The sequence below is a fragment of the Saccoglossus kowalevskii genome, chromosome 14, assembly GCF_978046115.1.
Source record: "Saccoglossus kowalevskii chromosome 14, keSacKowa6.1, whole genome shotgun sequence".
NCBI lineage: Eukaryota > Metazoa > Hemichordata > Enteropneusta > Harrimaniidae > Saccoglossus > Saccoglossus kowalevskii.
Window position 1 is genome coordinate 18270287 of NC_140654.1, and position 18647 is coordinate 18288933.

General features: G+C 34.4%; 1 protein-coding gene across 1 annotated transcript; it reads left to right on the forward strand.

Moving 5' to 3' along the window:
* Positions 1-113: 113 nt before the first annotated feature.
* Positions 114-17139, forward strand: LOC100374631 (phospholipase ABHD3-like). Its single transcript, XM_085507993.1, has 9 exons — positions 114-462; positions 3550-3716; positions 5274-5395; positions 7138-7242; positions 8813-8927; positions 12019-12192; positions 12922-12976; positions 15443-15608; positions 16169-17139. Exons 1-9 carry the CDS (start codon positions 361-363, stop codon positions 16342-16344), a joined length of 1182 nt encoding a protein of 393 aa, XP_085364119.1. The 5' UTR covers positions 114-360; the 3' UTR covers positions 16345-17139.
* The last annotated feature ends 1508 nt before the right edge of the window (positions 17140-18647 follow it).

An 18647-nucleotide genomic window follows, 5' to 3' on the forward strand; every position in this document is an offset into this window, starting at 1 on the left:
ATATAGTAAGGTAATAAATTGAATGCTCAAAATTATAAATATTGGTGAGTTCGGTGATTTTTTCTGTATTTTGTGCTTCGCGAATCTGTTACTGACAATGCCAAGCTAACACTATGTCAGGTCAAGTCATGCATCGGTCATGCACAGGGACCGTGTTTTAAACATGGGTAGGGTATGACAAATAATTGTGTCAAATAATCTTCGAATTTCACATCAAGCGGACCGAAGTTAAATACTTATCTCAGGTCACGAGATGAAGCTGACATAATTGGAACGTAATTAAGTTACATTATCTATTTATCCATCCATCCATGATCCATCCAACCAACCAACCCAGCAACTAAACTTGTTTTGTCAACGATGGAAAAGTTACGGGAATATGCCAGTCATTTACAGTCGATGTCAGTTGTAGTGGGATTTGGTGTAGCTTATACTGCGTATTACTTATTCTGCGTTGCCAAGGTGATTAACTAAGTTGTTTCACATTATTATTGAAAACAACAAATTAGAGGCTGATTATTAGAAATTCTGGAAGGGGAGAAAAACGTGTAAAGCGCGGTAGTCGTCGCGCTACGCATGTGCGGAGATATGTGGGTCTCATACGTTGTGTCGTCACCGGAAGCGCTGTCCCAGCACAAACCTGTGTCATATGACGCCTTACTAGCCGATTTTGGCTAAAATTCCGCTCCGCCGCCTCTTTACAACAGTGTTTATACGCGGAACTTGATATTGCTTTTTACAATTTGGGTTGCCTTTGAATCACATATTTTAGTGAAATATTGTTTATAGAGTGAAATATTATTGTCATACATAATTCAATCTTTGAAACAACAGAAACTAACACATAATAACGATAATCAAATTTGTGTTTGAAGTTCGAAAGTAGTTGCGTTATTTCCGGTTTCAACTAGTTCGAAAATAGAACGTCCTTGAGCGCAATAAAATCATGTGTAGAACTCCATCCGAACCAGACTCTAGCAGCGTAAACTTATTGCAATTTGCGCGATTTGGGCCCAGTTTGTTCTTATAAGTTTTCTAAGTTGCATTTATCATTATTTAGTAAACAGGTCTCTGAAACGATTTAATATATCCGTAAAATACGTGTCAATCGACGATTGACTTCGAAATGTTCGAAATTTCAAACAAACTCCCGGCACTTCTAGCACGATATGCGTCAGATCGGTGTAGAAGACGCCGAACTGCAGCGTCAATGGGGTCTCATATAAACAAAGATGGCGACTTTGACTGTTGTGCAGATCAACGAGTACATGTACAAACTGAGACGTTTCCAAGCTTTAATTGAGTAATTTTCATGTGATTGGAAGGTATATCAAAGGAGTCACCGCGGCGGCAATTAGTGCAAGTCGCGCCAGGGTCAAACCTTATACTTGTGATTTCCATTTGAAGAGTGCATTGGATTGTGGAAAAATCAATGTTGATCAACACAAATGTCGCACATGCGCAGCGCGACGGCTACCATGCTTTGACATTTTTTTATTGACCACAAGCCTGCACTTGAACCAATGTTTATGACTGTAAATATGTATGAATAGATTGTTTTCGTTTAAAAAATGTTTTGTTTTCTATTTATTGATGTTACATTCATAAATTTGACAGTGTGGATTCTTTCCCCCTAATTCACCATCCTCAAGTTTATAATCGTCAGCCCGTAGTTTACAAATATTTCCAAATAAATGCTGTGTTCTAATTTTTGTGAATCTGCATATTATTCTTTTCATTTTTTACAAATATTTATAAATTTCACACTTCAAATTTTAGTGAGTATTTCGATCATTTTTGGTAGAAAAGGCTATTTTTAGAATTCTTATTGAAAATGATTCACCAGATTCTTTTGATATTGTGTAGATACATGTAACCAGAGGTACATTACTTGGGGTTTGCAACTACGGTGACATGATACCAAGATCCTGTTTCAATCTCGCTCTCACATAAGCGTTTCAACTCAAAAAAATGCGAATGCGCATGCCCGAGGTAACTAGGATACTGGGATGTCCAGGTGGATCAAAATAGCTGCTCACGATATGACGGATTACAATAACTACATTTTCTGTACATTTTCGATGTATTACATTTTATTCACTACGAATGTGGTAATACATGTTTTATTGTTTTATTACAAACCGTCTATATCATGTCAGAAGGTTGTAGCATCAGTCTCGCTATCTACGAGATGAGACTTGAATGGGATCTTGGCATTGATGTCACCACACAGTACTATGCGCGTTGCAAACCCCAAGTAATATACCTCCCAAGTAATGTAACTAAACATTTAGCTAGATTTAACCCTCATCCTGCCAGCCCCATGTACATTTACATTGGCTTGGCCAGATAAGAATGAGCGTACAGTACGTAAAAACTACAATAAATAAGTTGAATTAATTAATGGTACTTGATTTAAAAAGTTTTTATGAAAAGCCAAAGCCAACTGATAGCCAGTTTGGGAGACTCAGACTGTACTACCTTGGATGGATCACTGTCAATTTAATTTCATTCATGTCTCTATCAGATTAATTCATTTACCACATGTTCATAGTGCGTAAATCATTCACAGTTGTATTGTTCAGGGTGCAGGGTAACTGATATTTCAAACTAAATGTGATGTTATGTATCGGTACATGTATCTAGTATGGTAAGCATCATCAGTCTCTGTGTGCTCTGTGTACGCAGAGATAAATAAATCATGTGACAGTACTGTTCTCTTTTATTGCCTTTTTTAAAGAGTGCTAATTTCCTCTTTTAAAAAAAATCGTGCAGCAAAATCAGTGATAACAAATGATTGAAATCTTACCATAACTTTCATAATGATAAATTTTACTTTCTAATGCATTATGCAATCGCAAATATTTGGGAACTAATGGTAGTACCACCTGGTATTAAGCTTGGTTAATGGAACTCTTGATCTATCACGTCAAAGAATACAGGGTAGGTCAACTCATGATCAAGAAAACTTGTTTAATATTAATACAAACTTGATGTTTACATGTGTTTGTAGCAAACCATGAAATTTTTTCAAATCATATCATGAACGAATAATAATTAATGCTGTTAGTGTTAGAACTTTGGAAAAGTCATTTCTTTTGTACATGTATGTACCGGTATTAGATGATCACTTGTGAGATGTTTTGATTCTTCAGTGGTTTACAGTTACTGTTTTCATTAAATAAAACCTCAATTAGAGTTGATTCTTTGTTGCAAGAGTTAAAATCTAGGGTGAAGTTTTAAGTTTTGGGGTAAAAATTAATATATTATTAGTATAATCTGCAAAATTAATAGGTGGTTGAATTTTTGGAATAGGCAAGTTTTTAGAGTTTTTATAGTAATAAAAACAAACCTGTACAGGTACGGTATATTTGAACACATTGCTGGAAACATCAAATTTGTTTTATTCAAGGGAAGAGTTGAGTGAGCACTCTCTTTGATTTAACATGCCTTATATTTTCTGATTGCAAGTTTCATTCCATTGAATTGTGTAATAACAATCTATACCTCTCATTTACATGTACAATGTACTTTGTTTATTCACTGTAGAAACCAATGCTGGTTGGCAAAGACAGGAGGTTAATGCAGTTTCTATTGAATCATTGCCCAACACTCAGTGAGAAGTACTTTCCTACATTTTGGTGCATTGAAGCTAGGGCCAATACAATAATGAGATCAGTACTGATGGAAAAACCTGCCATGGAGCCATATAGATGGTAAGACATTGTACCATAAAAACTTATTTGTGGTCTATTAATCTGAGCACCCAATACATTTAAAAAAAATGACTATTACTTCAATTCACATTGTTCTTAAACAAATTTAAATTTGTACATCCTGTGTATCCAGTTAATTCTTGCTCTAATGTTTTATGGCTGTAATTCATTATTATCAAGCCAGTTGTCTAAAATCTATATTGAAACACGTAGTAATATTTGCTGGTCTGTAGCTACAGACATATACCAGTAATCTATTTTTGACTCCCTTGTGCGAGGCACACAATGGGAGTTTTTGCAGTTAGTCTGTCTGTATGTATGTGTATGTGTATGTGTGTCCGTCTGTTCCACTGATATCTCAAGAGCCATATGTTTGTTTTTGATGAAACTTGATGCATAGATGCACTGGGCAAATGCGCAGATTTGATTAGGTTTTATTTAAAATCAATGCTTATTAATTACCTAATTTGCATGATAAATAGCTGATATTTACCTGTTCCAACGATATCTATAGAACCACTTATTGGATTTTGATGAAACTTGGTACATAGATGTTCGGGGACAATGCGAAGACCTGATTATTTTTGGGTGAAATTCAATTGCCATGCATATTAATTACCTATTTTGCATAATGATTTGTCAATTTTCGACTTTTCTACTGATATCTCAAGTACTAACCACCACATTACAATGGAACTTGGTACATAAATGTCATGGGACAATGCACAGATCTAAAAAGTTTTTGTTAATATCCATGCATATTAATTACATAAATTGCATATATAATTAGTAATTGTTTTGGCTTTTCCGCTTATGCATGTATTTCGAGTACTAATCATTACATTTCAATGAAACTTGGTACTAGTACATAGATGCTCTATGACTATTCATAGACCTGATTAGTTTTGGCAAAAAATCTGTGCATAATAATTACCTTAAGCAAGTTTGTGGTAATAAGGCATGATATCTAATCACACAGGTGGATCCGGAGTCATGAAATTGGCAGAAATTTTACGCTTTGCGATATTAATAAAACGTGGTTCCATTGATTGATTTGGTTTTTCTCTACATACTGTTATTAATGTTCATCATGCATATCGCTATGTTTAGTTATCAGCAAAATAATTTCTCACTAAACGTCACTACTACGTGTATGAATGATATGCACCATCTTTAATAATAGAGAAATTTAATAATTTTTTTTGTTTGTCAAAAATATTACTTATTAAAACCAGTATTTATACTTACTACTTTCACTGTTTGTACCTTACATCATTATTATTATTGGTCTGCACATGTTATTAGATTTTCTTTAGGCACAAACTGTTTCTTAAATTTTGAACTTGCTGACATTTTTACCCCTTCTAGTTGGAGTGTGTGTGTCATTGTCTCAGGCTTTCATTATTAGGAGTCAGTCTCATTCGGGTACAGTTAATGAAAATTATAATTCATAAGTTTGCATGTCTTTCTGTTTGATGACTAAATAGAATGTTGGTATGAATCCTCCTTGATATTGTTGATATTTAGTATTTTTTTTTTCAATTTTAAAATTTCTAGTGAACGTTTAGAATTACCTGATGGAGGGGAAGTGTTTCTGCACTGGTTAGATAACCACAAGAGTCCAAGTTCACCAGATACAGATATAAGGCCAACAGTAATCATTCTACCTGGATTGACTGGTAACTATCCTGTGTGTTTTTTAGCTCCGCTGTCGACAAAGTCGACACAGCGGAGCTGTTCATATTACTGATTGTCTGTCGTCGTCAACTTTACAATTTCTTCTTCGAGTGTTTTCAAATTTGATATGCAAGTACCTTAGATGGTTCTTTTTCAGATTTGTTCATTTCATGTCAAAATCTCAAATTCTCTATTTTTGGTGAATATTTTTGGTAAAAAATGATATTTTTGACTTCTTGTAAAAAAAACACAAGCTTGATTACTTTGATATTACATAGATAGGTACTACATGTGGACTTCTCTCAGATTTGTTCATTTCGTGATGATATCTTCAATTCTCTAATTTTGATGAATATTTTTGTCATTTTTGGTAAATATTACATATATACATGTAGGTACTACATATGGACCTCTCTCGGATTTGTTCATTTCGTGATGATATCTTTAATTCTCTAATTTTGATGAATATTTTTGTCATTTTTGGTAAAAAGTGATATTTTCAACTTCTTGTTAAAAACCACAAGTCTGATTGCTTTGGTACTATACATATTGTTCATTTTCTAATGATATCTTAATTGAAAGTGCATTGCTAACAGCGGTGCTATTTCAGCTTTGTGTTTGCTGTGCTAGTACATGTGACAGACATAGTCAACATAGTAGTCAGGTGATGATGTTTTTGTTCTCCCAGAGTAAGTTTAGAATCCCCACCACCACGGGGGGGGGGGGGGGGAACTTTAGATTTAGGGAGAGCGAAAGTTATAAATTATAAACTATAAAATTTTAATGTACTTTTCTTTTTGTGCTGTAATTGAACACAGAGGGCCCAGTTTGTTTCTTTATCTTATGCATCATCACTTTTTTATCTCTTTCAGTATGGTGATATTTTGCTGAAAATTAACTTCCATTATGTTATCTCAACTGCTGGTCAAATCTGAAAAATTAGTGGGTGGACTAATACTCGAGGACCATCTCAGAAAAAAAAAAAAATTTTGGGGGTGTTTAAAATTGTAACCATCTTCCCACCCATGAATAATTATCCAAATTACATTTTTCGTTCACAGCGCCGGTGTTGAAGAAATAATACGCCCTTTTGAGAAAAAAAATGCACAAACATCGAGTCGTCATTGATTGATCATGGATATTAGCAACTTAGGACTACCTCATTCACCTGTCCACAGGGACGGGCAATTTGTACATTTATTTGTCCCAGCTAAAATCTGCCTGCCTGGGACGAGTGGATAGGCCTTAATTTTAATATTGACTCACAATACCTCAATAAATTACCTTACCGGTATGTCTTTTTTATAATAAATCGTTGGTAGAGGGCGCTGGCCACTCAGACTTTCATATCCTCGGGGGCTGAGCTACGTCGCAAGACGTTCCATGTTGCTAAGACGCGCACCACTGTACATGCATTTCTATGGGCTCTGTGCGTGCTGCTTGGGAACGCCGGTCGAGCTGGTGAAAATTCAAGAAAACAACACAAACTCAACTTTGAAGTAATCTTGAACAACCAAATTTATATATGTTACACACGTAGGGCTAATCTTGTTACACTGTTCAGGGGAGTCTCAACAACCATCCCGAAGTACTGTTTTCTGCGAGTTTTTGGCCTTTGTTTTCACTGCGAGGGTTGCCAAGCGGTGAAGATGCCCGCCCCCGAGGATACAAAGTTAATTGATAATCAAGTCCTGATTCGAATCATTTTATCAGATCATATTATTATTATATTCTTCTGATTTAGGAAGTGCTGATGCCAATTATGTTCTTAGTTTTGTGGATGATATAACCAAACTTGGATACAGGACTGTTGTATTCAATAACCGAGGCAATGGTGGAGCAACGCTTAGAATAAGTTACTATCTTAAGACTGGGGAGTCGTCACCTGCACATGCGTCAGATGGCCATAGGGTGTCATTGTTTACAAATAAGCATGTACCCATGAGCCTTTGCATTTTTAGCGTGTGTTGTTATCGTCGCTTAAACTAAATTCCCGTGCATGCGCAGGTGACGTCCCTCGCGCTTTAATTCGTCAGATCAATATGTAACACGCAGCATCACATGTGAAGCATGTTGGCCTCTGATATCTTTTCTAGTTCCATATGCGATATGTGATTCAGTATCATCTCTGGAGTTTTTTGGTGTCTATAAAATGGTTCTTGGGTTATGATTCTTATTTCTTTATTAACAATACACAGGGCAGTATGAGAAAAATATAAAATTACTAATACTTTTTCCTTCCCCGGTACATGTATGAAAGTGTGAAAAAAAGGTCAGTAAAAGCACTTTTCCCAGAAATGGAGATTATGTCCAAATGGGAGAATTTGCTATATCAGTATACAAATAGAGGAAAAAAAGTAAAAGTCTATTGATTTTGGAGATAATCTCTTGATAATTAGACCCCGTTCGGACGAAGTCCGAAAACGGGGACTTATAATTCGGTCTCCGTCCGTCCGTCTGTCCGTCCGTCCGTCCGTCCGGAGTCAGAATCCTTTGGATCGATTCCGTTCATTCTTTGCATGTGCCTAGTACTTTATGTGGGACATATGCACATGCAGTGGTTTAGCGATTCAATTCAAAATGGCCGACTGGCAGGCATCTTGTTTTGTTTTTTATGTTTGGTATCTTGGACTTGCTTTGTCAGTTTTCATTCAAATTTGGCACATACTTTATACACATACTTTGGCCTTACTACAATATTTCCAAGATTTATGTCCCATTTTTCATTCGTATTTGGCACATACATCATACATGTAAGTTTGTTTCATAATCAGATCAAAGATGGCTATATCGCTGTCACCCATGTATCATTTTCATTGATATTTAGCATGTCATAAATGGATACATGTACTTGGCCAACTGGCGGCCATCTTGTTTGTTTAAAATGTGATAAGCTGGACATGCTTTCACTTTTGATCTATGTTTTTCTTTGCTGTCTTAAACCGGAGGGGTCGTCACGGAACACATGTTTGAATTTGATGTGAATAAATAATCTGTTGTATATGCCACTTGGGACTCAAGTTTCAAAAACAAGCACGCGACAACCCCTTCGCTTTAATATGACGAATGGGGACTGTGCCATTTTCAATGACTTGTTTAACATAATTTTATTCACACCTTCATTTTATTTTTTGGGATTTGTCAAAAATAATTCACTATAATGTATACTAACTGAGAATATTCCTTGATTTGAAGATACTCTCCATTTCAAGAAAAGTGCCTTGCTGAAATTGATTCCCTGAAGAATCTACAGATTTTGCACATTTCTATTCTTCTCAGTTAGTTTCAGACCATGACTGATTAATAAAGTTAATTGATTATTACTCTGTGTTTGTAATTGTGATTGTTTGATTCAAAATTCAAATTTGAATGTTTTTTTTTGTAAATATATACCTTACATTGTATTTTATCTTCATTCCAGACTCCAAGAACATATTGTGCTGCTAATACTGAAGATATGCATTGTGTTGTCAACCACATTAAACAGAATTATCCTAAAGCACCATTGATTGGTGTTGGGGTTTCTCTTGGAGGGTGAGTGTATGTTCATTGTATATCCCTCTATAACTGCAGTATGTGCTTAAAGTGAGCCACACCCAACACTATTGGCTTACATAGCATACATGTATATGTGACAAGGTAACTACTATAAAGCACTTATTTTAGCTGGAATTAATTTTTGCAAAAAAGACTTTTTGGGTGTTTTATATAGAATTTATTTTCACTGATTTTTGACAAGATGAATGTAAAATATAGAAAAAAGGTATATTCACTCGATTTTATTTTCACTGAACCATCCCTACAGTGAAAATAGTTTAAATAAATTCTGAGTGAAAATAATGTATTTTACAGTATTCAGAGCCATCATTTTTCATGCCAACATTTTGGTACTACATTTTACAGACTTTTATGTATTTTTCTATAATTTCTTTGTTAAATTTGGACAAAAAGGGCATAATTTTCCATCTGACATAAGTACACACATTTGACAGCACTTTTCATGCCAAACATGCATGAAAATTGCATATTTTCAGTATTCCCGCACCGGATCTCAGTCCTGTGTGTACAGATTCTGTTCAAACTTGCTTACATACATTGAACATAATTTTATTTTTCGGATTGGATTCATGCCTGGACCGATCAAGTTGAAGTTTCACACATACATCATACATCATATCGGACATATGCACATGCAATTTTGTCATCATATCAAAAATGGCTGACTGGTGGTCATCTTATTGCAAAGAATGCAGTTCCACAGAGCCATATTTCATACATTCCTGGACCAATCAAATTCAAACTTCACACATACATTATATCGGACATATGCACATGTTTTTTTTACATCGTCGCATCCAAAATGGCTGACTGGTGGTCATCTTGTAATCAACATAATGCAGTTCCACAGAGCTATATTTCATACATGCCTGGACCAATCAAATTAAAAGTTTACAAATACATCACACATTAGGTCATATGTGTACCTCACATCCATAATACAAATGAGGACACTGACAATTACTTGTTTTAAATATTTTTGTGCCAAGTGGACACTCAATGTCACCGATGTCAAGCTAAACTGTTTTCATTTGCAAATTACTAAGTGCTGATTGTACATGTACCATATTTACTCTATTAGAACCACATCTCCAATAGAATCACACATAAAACTGCATTACCGTTAAAGTCCTAATATAAACCGCGGTTTATATTACAATGTATCAATTTAAAAATTGGGATCAAAAGCTCAAGTTCGGGGTGCGGTTTCTATTACGTACATATTGCAATCACTAAATGGGCGTGGTCATTTTTTGCCCACAACACTTGCACAAAACAAACAATACACCGTACAATCTCTTGAATAGGCGTCAGGGAAGAGTGAGAGGCTTTACTTTGGTTCTAAAATAGGCGTTACGAAATGTTACAGTTACAGTCAATCAAAAAAACTGTACACATGATAAAAAAATACTCATTATATTTAATGTAATAATTTTTTTTTTAATTTTCTTGTTAACGAAAAGTATATTCTAACAGAAGTTTCATGTAAAAACAAACACGAATGCACTGCTTAGTAGCAAATGATCACAGAACGGTAGCGCAATCTGGCCATGCTGTGGTTCACAAGTGAATAACTTACTTGTTTTCGAAGTGTTTAAATTGGCAATTATTATTCATTAGTGATTACAATAACGTACGAAAAATAAATCCGTTTCCGTAGTTTCACCGTAAACGAATGATTTCAGTCACATGTAAACGGTCGATACGATACCGGCCATGTTTTTGAATGCACACGTGACGTTTTATTGACCGAATAGGTCATGTCGCTAATTAACCAATCAAAATGCTGGATGGTGCCCACGTGTCTAAATTACATAGCTCATTTAAATATGTTAATGAAAGTTCAGCGACCTCATGGTGAACACGGAAGAGATTTACCGATAATGTAGTGCGATGTCTTGGCTTTGATTTCCATGGGAAAACGACATGATTTTTTTTGTAAATCAAGAAATTATTTGTTTTCGAAAGATAAACTGAGCATTGAAGAAGAATTTAATACTTTTACGGTGATAACAGCTCATTGTCAAAAACTTACGAAACACAGACGTATTCAGACGAGTATTGACAGAGGTTGCCGCCAGAACAAAAGCAGTTTCATTGCGTGTCTGACATCCTATCACCGCTGAACAATAAATAGGTGTGACTATTTTTAGGCACGTTGTCGAAACAAATGAATAGGTTTAGGAACAATGCCGTTTTGGACCAGCTGGTTGAAACAATGAAGTCAGTGACGGTCTTGTTGAATTGGGGGTGCGGTTAGTAATAGGTACTTTTCAAGTTTTCAATTTTTGTTGAACTCTTCAACCCTGAAGCCGGAATTGGGGGTGCGGTTACTATTACGTATGCGGTTTATATTAGGACTTTAACGGTAGTTGTTAGTGCTACTTTAAGCCATATCTACCTTATATCCAATCAATAGAAAGATATTGTTTGAAACTCTTGGGCATTTTTTGATAATTACTCCAATACTGAACACTTCTAATGATTGAGTAATTACCAAGAGGTTCAATTGATATCTGCCTATCAATTGAGGTAAAAAGTAAGTTTGGTTTCACTATATGTAGAATGTTGAATTACCATTCCAGTGAATTTGTTAATTTTATTGTATGCCTAATCATTAAAATATGTCTCATTCTGTCTATAAAATGCATAAGCACACATGTACATTCTAACTTGTTTATAGCAGTGAATATTTCATTTTTACTTTTGTGATAGGGCTGTGTGACCATCTTTCTCATCTAACCAAGTAGGATTCAAAGACTAACCTATCAATCTTTACAGGCATTCTTCACTTGCAGTTGAAACTTTACACTGTTTATTCACTGCAGTGCTCATATTGTTTATTGAAATACTGTAGAATAATTTATTTTCGCTTAGAATTTATTTTCGCTATTTTCGCTGAAGGGATGATACCGTGAAAATAAAATCCAGCAAATATACTTTTTTTTATATATTTCACATTCAACTCATCAAAAATCAGTGAAAATAAATTCCATAAAAAACGCCCAAAAAGCCTTTTCAGCGAAAATAAAGTATTCCACAGTACCTTACATTTGCTTTCTCGCAGAATGATACTGGTAAATTACTTGGCTAAGACAGGACGAGACTGTGGTCTTCAAGCTGCAATGGTGATATCCACAGCATGGAATATATTTAAATCTACTGATTCACTAGAGACACCCCTCAATTATTTTCTGTTCAATCATTTTTTAACAAGACTACTCAGAGATGCCGTCCTCCGGTAGGTATTTGTACATTTGATCTTTACAAATTTTGCCACATTTTAATATGAGAATTGATGGGGAATCTTCTATACAGCAGTTAATTCTCAAAATGATGATATTACCTAGGTTTTCACCAATTTTCAACTTTTAGTAATCAACCAAAATTGAAAAAAAAAAAATTATCTGAAAAAATATTGTGATCTTTCATGTTATATTCACCCAGTTTTAACAAGTGGCTAATCAAGCTTTTCTATGGCTAAGAAAAAAAAATGTTGTATTGGCCACTGTTACATATTCATTTATATTGGAAAATGTTTAGTAACTCAATATACAGTATTGCTTAAAATAGTCAAATGGTGGAAAAAGTGACAAAGATTTTATTTGTAAAATGTTGCTTAGAATGTATGCAGTGTTCCATTCAATATAAGCCACTCAACTAACAACTGACCTCTCCCCTCTCTTCTCCCATAAAGCAAAGTGTGATTTTTTAAAAGTACAACACTTGTATTGTTACTTTCCTTGTGTACATTTGTACGTTGCCTGTTTTTTGTATCGCGTGTACAATGGTCTTATAACTTATAGACTTATAAGACCAGGTAGCATAAATTACAGTTTCCACTCTCAGGTTCCCCTCAGTCACTCACTTTATACATCTCTGTACAGCCACATACTGCAGATGTATATGAAATATAGAGTTAACATATCAATTTTTCAATTATAACAAGTGACTATGCATCTTTCAACAGAAATATTCATATGTATGAGAACCATGTAGAACTAGATGTGAATCACGTTTTGCAGGTATGTTCATGATAAGTAAGAGAAGTATAGGGTGTATAATAATAATAATAATAATAATTATTATTATACATCGGTCACCGTACTGCCATAAGTTACAGTGTGTCGTAATTTTGCAGTAATTTACAGGGTATTTTCATCCTACCATATAAGGAAATGCAATTTTCTAATAATGATTACGTGCGTAAGTGGCCTCTAATAATAAAAACAAACATGGCTGCCATCGGGGTTTGACCAGACTCCACACAAAGAAGTTTGCTGATACTGTTCTAAACTTTTTTCAGCTTTCCCATGATGTATCCTTGGAAAGAAAAGATGTATAATAATAAGGTTATTACGAGAATACCTCAAAGTATGCACTCAGATAGTACGCCGCGCATCAACCTCCGATGCACATCGGTACTCCAGCTGTCTTCGTGCATACTTTGAGGTATTCTCGTAATAACCTCATATTATAACAGGGTTCGACATTAAAGGACCATTAAAAGTGGAAGTCCGAAGGACTAGTGGGTCTTTTTCATTGTTTCACCTGTAAAATTTATGTGAACTCAATGCTATCCACAATGTTAAAGTACTCTTTAAATGCTCAGTTTTCCCATCAAAATCAAAGCCAAAAGAGCGCAAACATCAGCAAATCTCTTCTGTGTTGCGTTCATACATTAAACATACATTATTCGAATGAGCTATGGTAATTTGATCACATTGGCATCATCCAGCATTTCGATTCATTTGGTTAATTAACGACTTGACCTATCTGGTCAAAGAACACAAGCAGCATGGCGGATATTGTACTGCAACAAGTGTTTATATGCGATCGGAATCATTCGCTTACGATGAAATTAAGTTGAATTTTACTTGAATTTTAATTTTAATTTTTGTACGTTATTATAATCACTACTAAGTAATAATCGTAACTGGAATGCAGCGTGACCGGATTTTGCTATCGTAATCATTTACTTCTAAGCGATGCATTTGTGTTTGTCAAGTTTCTCTGATGATCATACGGCAAACTGTGAATGTGTTTTAAAGGATGATACTTTTTGCATAACTTTCTAGACTGTCTGACAACAGGTCATTTACTTAGTATTTAATAAAATAAAGGCTGCAGCGACTAAGTGTCAGACTGTAACACAGACTAGTGCAAAAACAATGTATTGAAACACAGTTACTAGGACTTGAAGCGCTTGAAAAAAAGCGCCATTTGTAACAAAGTTGCCAAAATTTAACCACAAATAAGCGCCACCATGAAATGAAATTGTAACAAAGTGGTGCCTAGTTGAAGAAAAATACGATATTTACAACTATCATGGAAGTGCGGGTACACGTCTCTGTGCAGGGTATATATAATAGCTCTCCCATTACTATTTGAGAGCATAGCTATGTAAGTATTTTCTATCAAAAGAGACAACTCTTCAAAAAAGTAGCAGGACCAGTAAGATTTTAGGTGGGATAGCATTTTTCCAAGTTCACTAGACCTATTGGATAGTGATGAATTTTCTTGACTGTCTAACCCTGTTATAATACTAATAACTGTTCGTATTTGTTGTTTCCTATGACTAAGCCAGAATTACCTGTCTGGTACCAACTAAGTTTAAAAAAAGATGGTAATATTGGATAATATAATCTATATGCTTGTATGCTAATAGCATATCAAAACTTAAAGACAATATCCAGCATTATAATATCATGAATAAACAAACAAGTCATTCACTGCCAAGTCATCGAGCTATATACATGGAGCTCCATGCAACAAACAACCCAATAATTTAGGTGTATTTGAAGACTGAATTTTAGTTTTCTGTCACTATTAAAATGGAATTTTGTTTGAAGCAGCTGTCGCATCACATCCAGTTCGATATGGGACTCACAGTGACGTATACACCGTGTGTAAAATACATTGTTCGTTTACATGAGATTCAAAAACAAGCTGCGCGCCGACCACCATCCTTTAACCTTGCACCAAAGGACAGTAACAAAGAATTTTACATTTTTTGTAACTGACTGTTACTGTTGTTATGTGACTGTTTTTATGATCATATTACCTTGCCCCGTGTAGAATATTTTGTATGTTTTGGCGAAAAGTCAGTCGATGAATATGGGGGGGTGGGGGGGGGGGTGCACTGATCAAAGGTTCAGTGGTGAATACCTAGTTTGTTTGTTCATAGTAAGCTAATATAATGCAGGACATTGCAGCTTCCAGCTATGTGTGTAGCGCTTGTAAATCCTGGAAGTTTACCCATCATATAATCAGTTGATATCACAAAGTTCATTTTGGCTCACTATTCCATTGATTAAAAAATCGTCAAAGTAAATCAACAAAAAATGTAGCATATTCTATTAGATTATGCAAATTGAAAGAGAGTGTATCAATTACAAGGTAACCTTGTGCATATCCATTTATCCACCATTCTGATTTCCTATTTATAATTAATCTATTCAGTCATGTACATATTTGTTTTAATGTTTCAGTCTCGAACTATAAGAGATTTTGATGAGAGGTTCACAAGCAAAATGTTTGGCTATCAGAGCGTGAGCCACTACTATCAAGATGCTAGTACATTTAATAAATTACATGCCGTTAAAATTCCAGTCTTGGTCCTGACATCGGCAGATGACCCATTTTCGCCCAAAAGCTGTGAGTATACCTTTATACATACAAATTGAAATTTACATGTTAGTGGATGAGATGCATACCAGGGAACTTGCCATGTTGGTCAGCTCAGACCTGCAATAAAAATTAACAACCACCACCGAAACATTCAAACAATTGTTCTATTCCTATCACGATCACAGTTAAGGTACCACATATATTAACTAGAGATACTATAAAGTGTTCCTGTGTGAAGTGAAATAAATGCTATTTTTGTGTTTGGTGAACAGATAACAAACAACCAGTGAATGAAAAAAAAATTATCTTATATTTTTTTTTAGTTGCTAATAGCAATTTCTATTACTGTAAAAGGATTAATTATTCACTGGGTTTTCATTTTGCTCATTTCGTTGACTGGAAAATGTGCTAAATTAAAACCCAGTGAATATGTAAAATTAGCATGAAACACATTATCTAAATGATAAAACCGTGAATTTAAAATCGACTGAATATGCCTAGCATGGTAAATCAGCGAAATTTAAACCCAGTGAAAATTAGTCATTTTACATTATGAGTAATTTATATTTCTGTTTCTATTTACCTAGCTTTGCCATTGGAAGAAGTGAAACAGCACCCAAATATCGTCTTCGCGGTCACATCACATGGTGGCCATATAGGTTTCTGTGAAGGCTGGTTGCCACGAGGCAAGAATTACATGGACAGAGTACTGAGTCAGTATATAGACGCCATATTTAAACATGCAGATAAAGAATTGATATAAACATACATGCAGTGTATATTTCAAATTATTTCAATTTTGAAGTTCACATTTCATGTTTATTGTGTTTTTCTATTTAGCTTTTTTGAAATGGTTCATTTAGTTTATGTTTCTAAACTTGGGCAGTTACAGTATTGTTGTATTAGATATATAATATTATGTGATTTGTATATAATAAATGTTTTTTCTAATACTGCAAGTCATGATTCATAGTTAAGGTTACTGACGATAGTGTCCCAAACATGGAGGTTCAAAGGGCAAATTATTGAAACTGTCGTATTTTTACAAATAGGTCTGTACACACACATTATTTCATTAAAAAAAAATTGTAAAGATTTATTCTAATTGAACTGGTCATGTTTCACTTTTTTCCTATGGAAGTCCCATCATCATGGAATCGTCATACAGTAATATTTATCTCAAAAGATTTGTCCATATCCAAATTATTTTTTTGGGACTTATATAACCTTGTAAAGCAATAAACAATCTATTTGCAACATATGAAAAAAACTGTATTCAGCAACCTTAATAACCTTAAGGATGTGGTTGACTTTCTAAGAAATTTAAAAAAGTTGAGTTATATATAAGAATATTTACTATACTAAACCTGTATATGGTATATATATATTCTGATATAGATTGTAACCAATTCTTTATAAATATAAATATTAATTTATTTCAGATATTTTGTACATGGGATCTGTAGGTAGTAAGTGTCAGCATTTTAACTTTGCCACAACACATAATATATATGGTGGAATAATGTAAATCTCCTATAAAGATGTGTAGTGTGTATTATATCATCTTCTCAATGTTTTTTTTTTATTATTATTGGGTAATGCCATTAAGATACTGACAATTTTTTGAGTAAAAGGGAGTAGGAAATGTTAAAGAAAATGGTTAAATATTGTTAAATGTTTTTTACACAACTGACAATTTTGTGATATATATGTGCAGTAACATGCTCAGTGGTGCAATTTTTCTTTGTGACTTTTGTATTGATTGTAAGTTGTCTTATGGTATTTGTGTTTGTGAAGATGGGTCACAGAGAAATTGGTTAAAAATGCTAATGTTGGTGAAATTAACAACAGTTTCGGACATAGCGTTTTGACTGAAGCTTCACTACTTTTTAATCCCTGTTTAGATGTAGTTCAAAAATTGAGACTTATTGATTGACATTTGTGCATTCATGCGTCCATATCCACCAGTATCAGCCATGCATGAACTGATTAAGTCAAAACTTAACAGGTACATCATACAATGTGTCGAACATATGCACATGATTTTGTTTCATGATCTTATTGAAGCTCCCTGAACGATTGCCATTGCAAGGCCAACAATGTGTTGTAATTGCATACTTTCATCAGACATGTCAAGTACATCCATGAGAATTTGTTGTCATGATTTTTCTCTTGCCTTAAAATAAAGTTCAGGGCAAGGTGTAGTTGGCAAAATGACTGTTGTCGGTTGTCTGTTTGTCCATCCGTCACTGGTTCATTGTGAACTCAACTAGCCAAAAAGTTGACATGTGACCCTTTCCAAACTGATACATCTTGTGGTTTAAGTATGTAATCTGGATCTGCTGAAAATTGGAATATACGTGCATATTTTTTGATATATCATAAAACTATGTTTGACCTTGTGATCTTATTGAATTTCAAAGGAGCACAAATAAGATACGAGAAAGAATGAATCACAATTTTCCAACGATTCAGCATAATTTATTTACATTTTGAATTTGTTCGCAATGTGCATTGGCATAGACGAGCACCTCAACTTTCATCTATGTTTTTCTTTTATATGTTGAGCACATAATGACAATGATTGGGACTGCCCATTTCATTGACTTGTAACGCCTATTTTCGATTTCTTTTATGATGTATTTTTTTTTTTGTTATTTTATAATTATTCAGAAATAATGTATGTCAGGGAATGTGTGTCAAAATGACCACAGAGAATCTTGCTAAGACAGCATTTCAATTGTTTTCACTTGAATTGTCAAACAAGTGAATTTCGGTAGATGGCGCCACCGTGCGATTGAGAATTATTATAAATGAGATAATCTTACATTGAGAATATGTTCAGTGAAATGAGAAATTGAATCTAAGGAATATCGCCCTCAATGCAACGTAGATTGAACAAAGCTCACACAATACACACTAATGTGAAAAGCTCCCTCAAGTGTTAACTATTTCCTTGATATTTTGTTTGATTTCCCTGCCTCTGAGGTAATATCGAATTGTTATTTGAGAAAAGTATTGCATTTACTCCTACCTTAAATCAGTCACGTATTTCGTGCTGTTTTA

Excerpts from the sequence above, each read along its gene's own strand:
- LOC100374631 (XM_085507993.1), top strand. The coding sequence starts at position 361 with ATGGAAAAGTTACGGGAATATGCCAGTCATTTACAGTCGATGTCAGTT. Across the intron at positions 12,977-15,442 it reads ATGTGAATCACGTTTTGCAG|TCTCGAACTATAAGAGATTT; the intron begins GTATGTTCATGA and ends TTAATGTTTCAG. Across the intron at positions 15,609-16,168 it reads CCCATTTTCGCCCAAAAGCT|CTTTGCCATTGGAAGAAGTG; the intron begins GTGAGTATACCT and ends CTATTTACCTAG.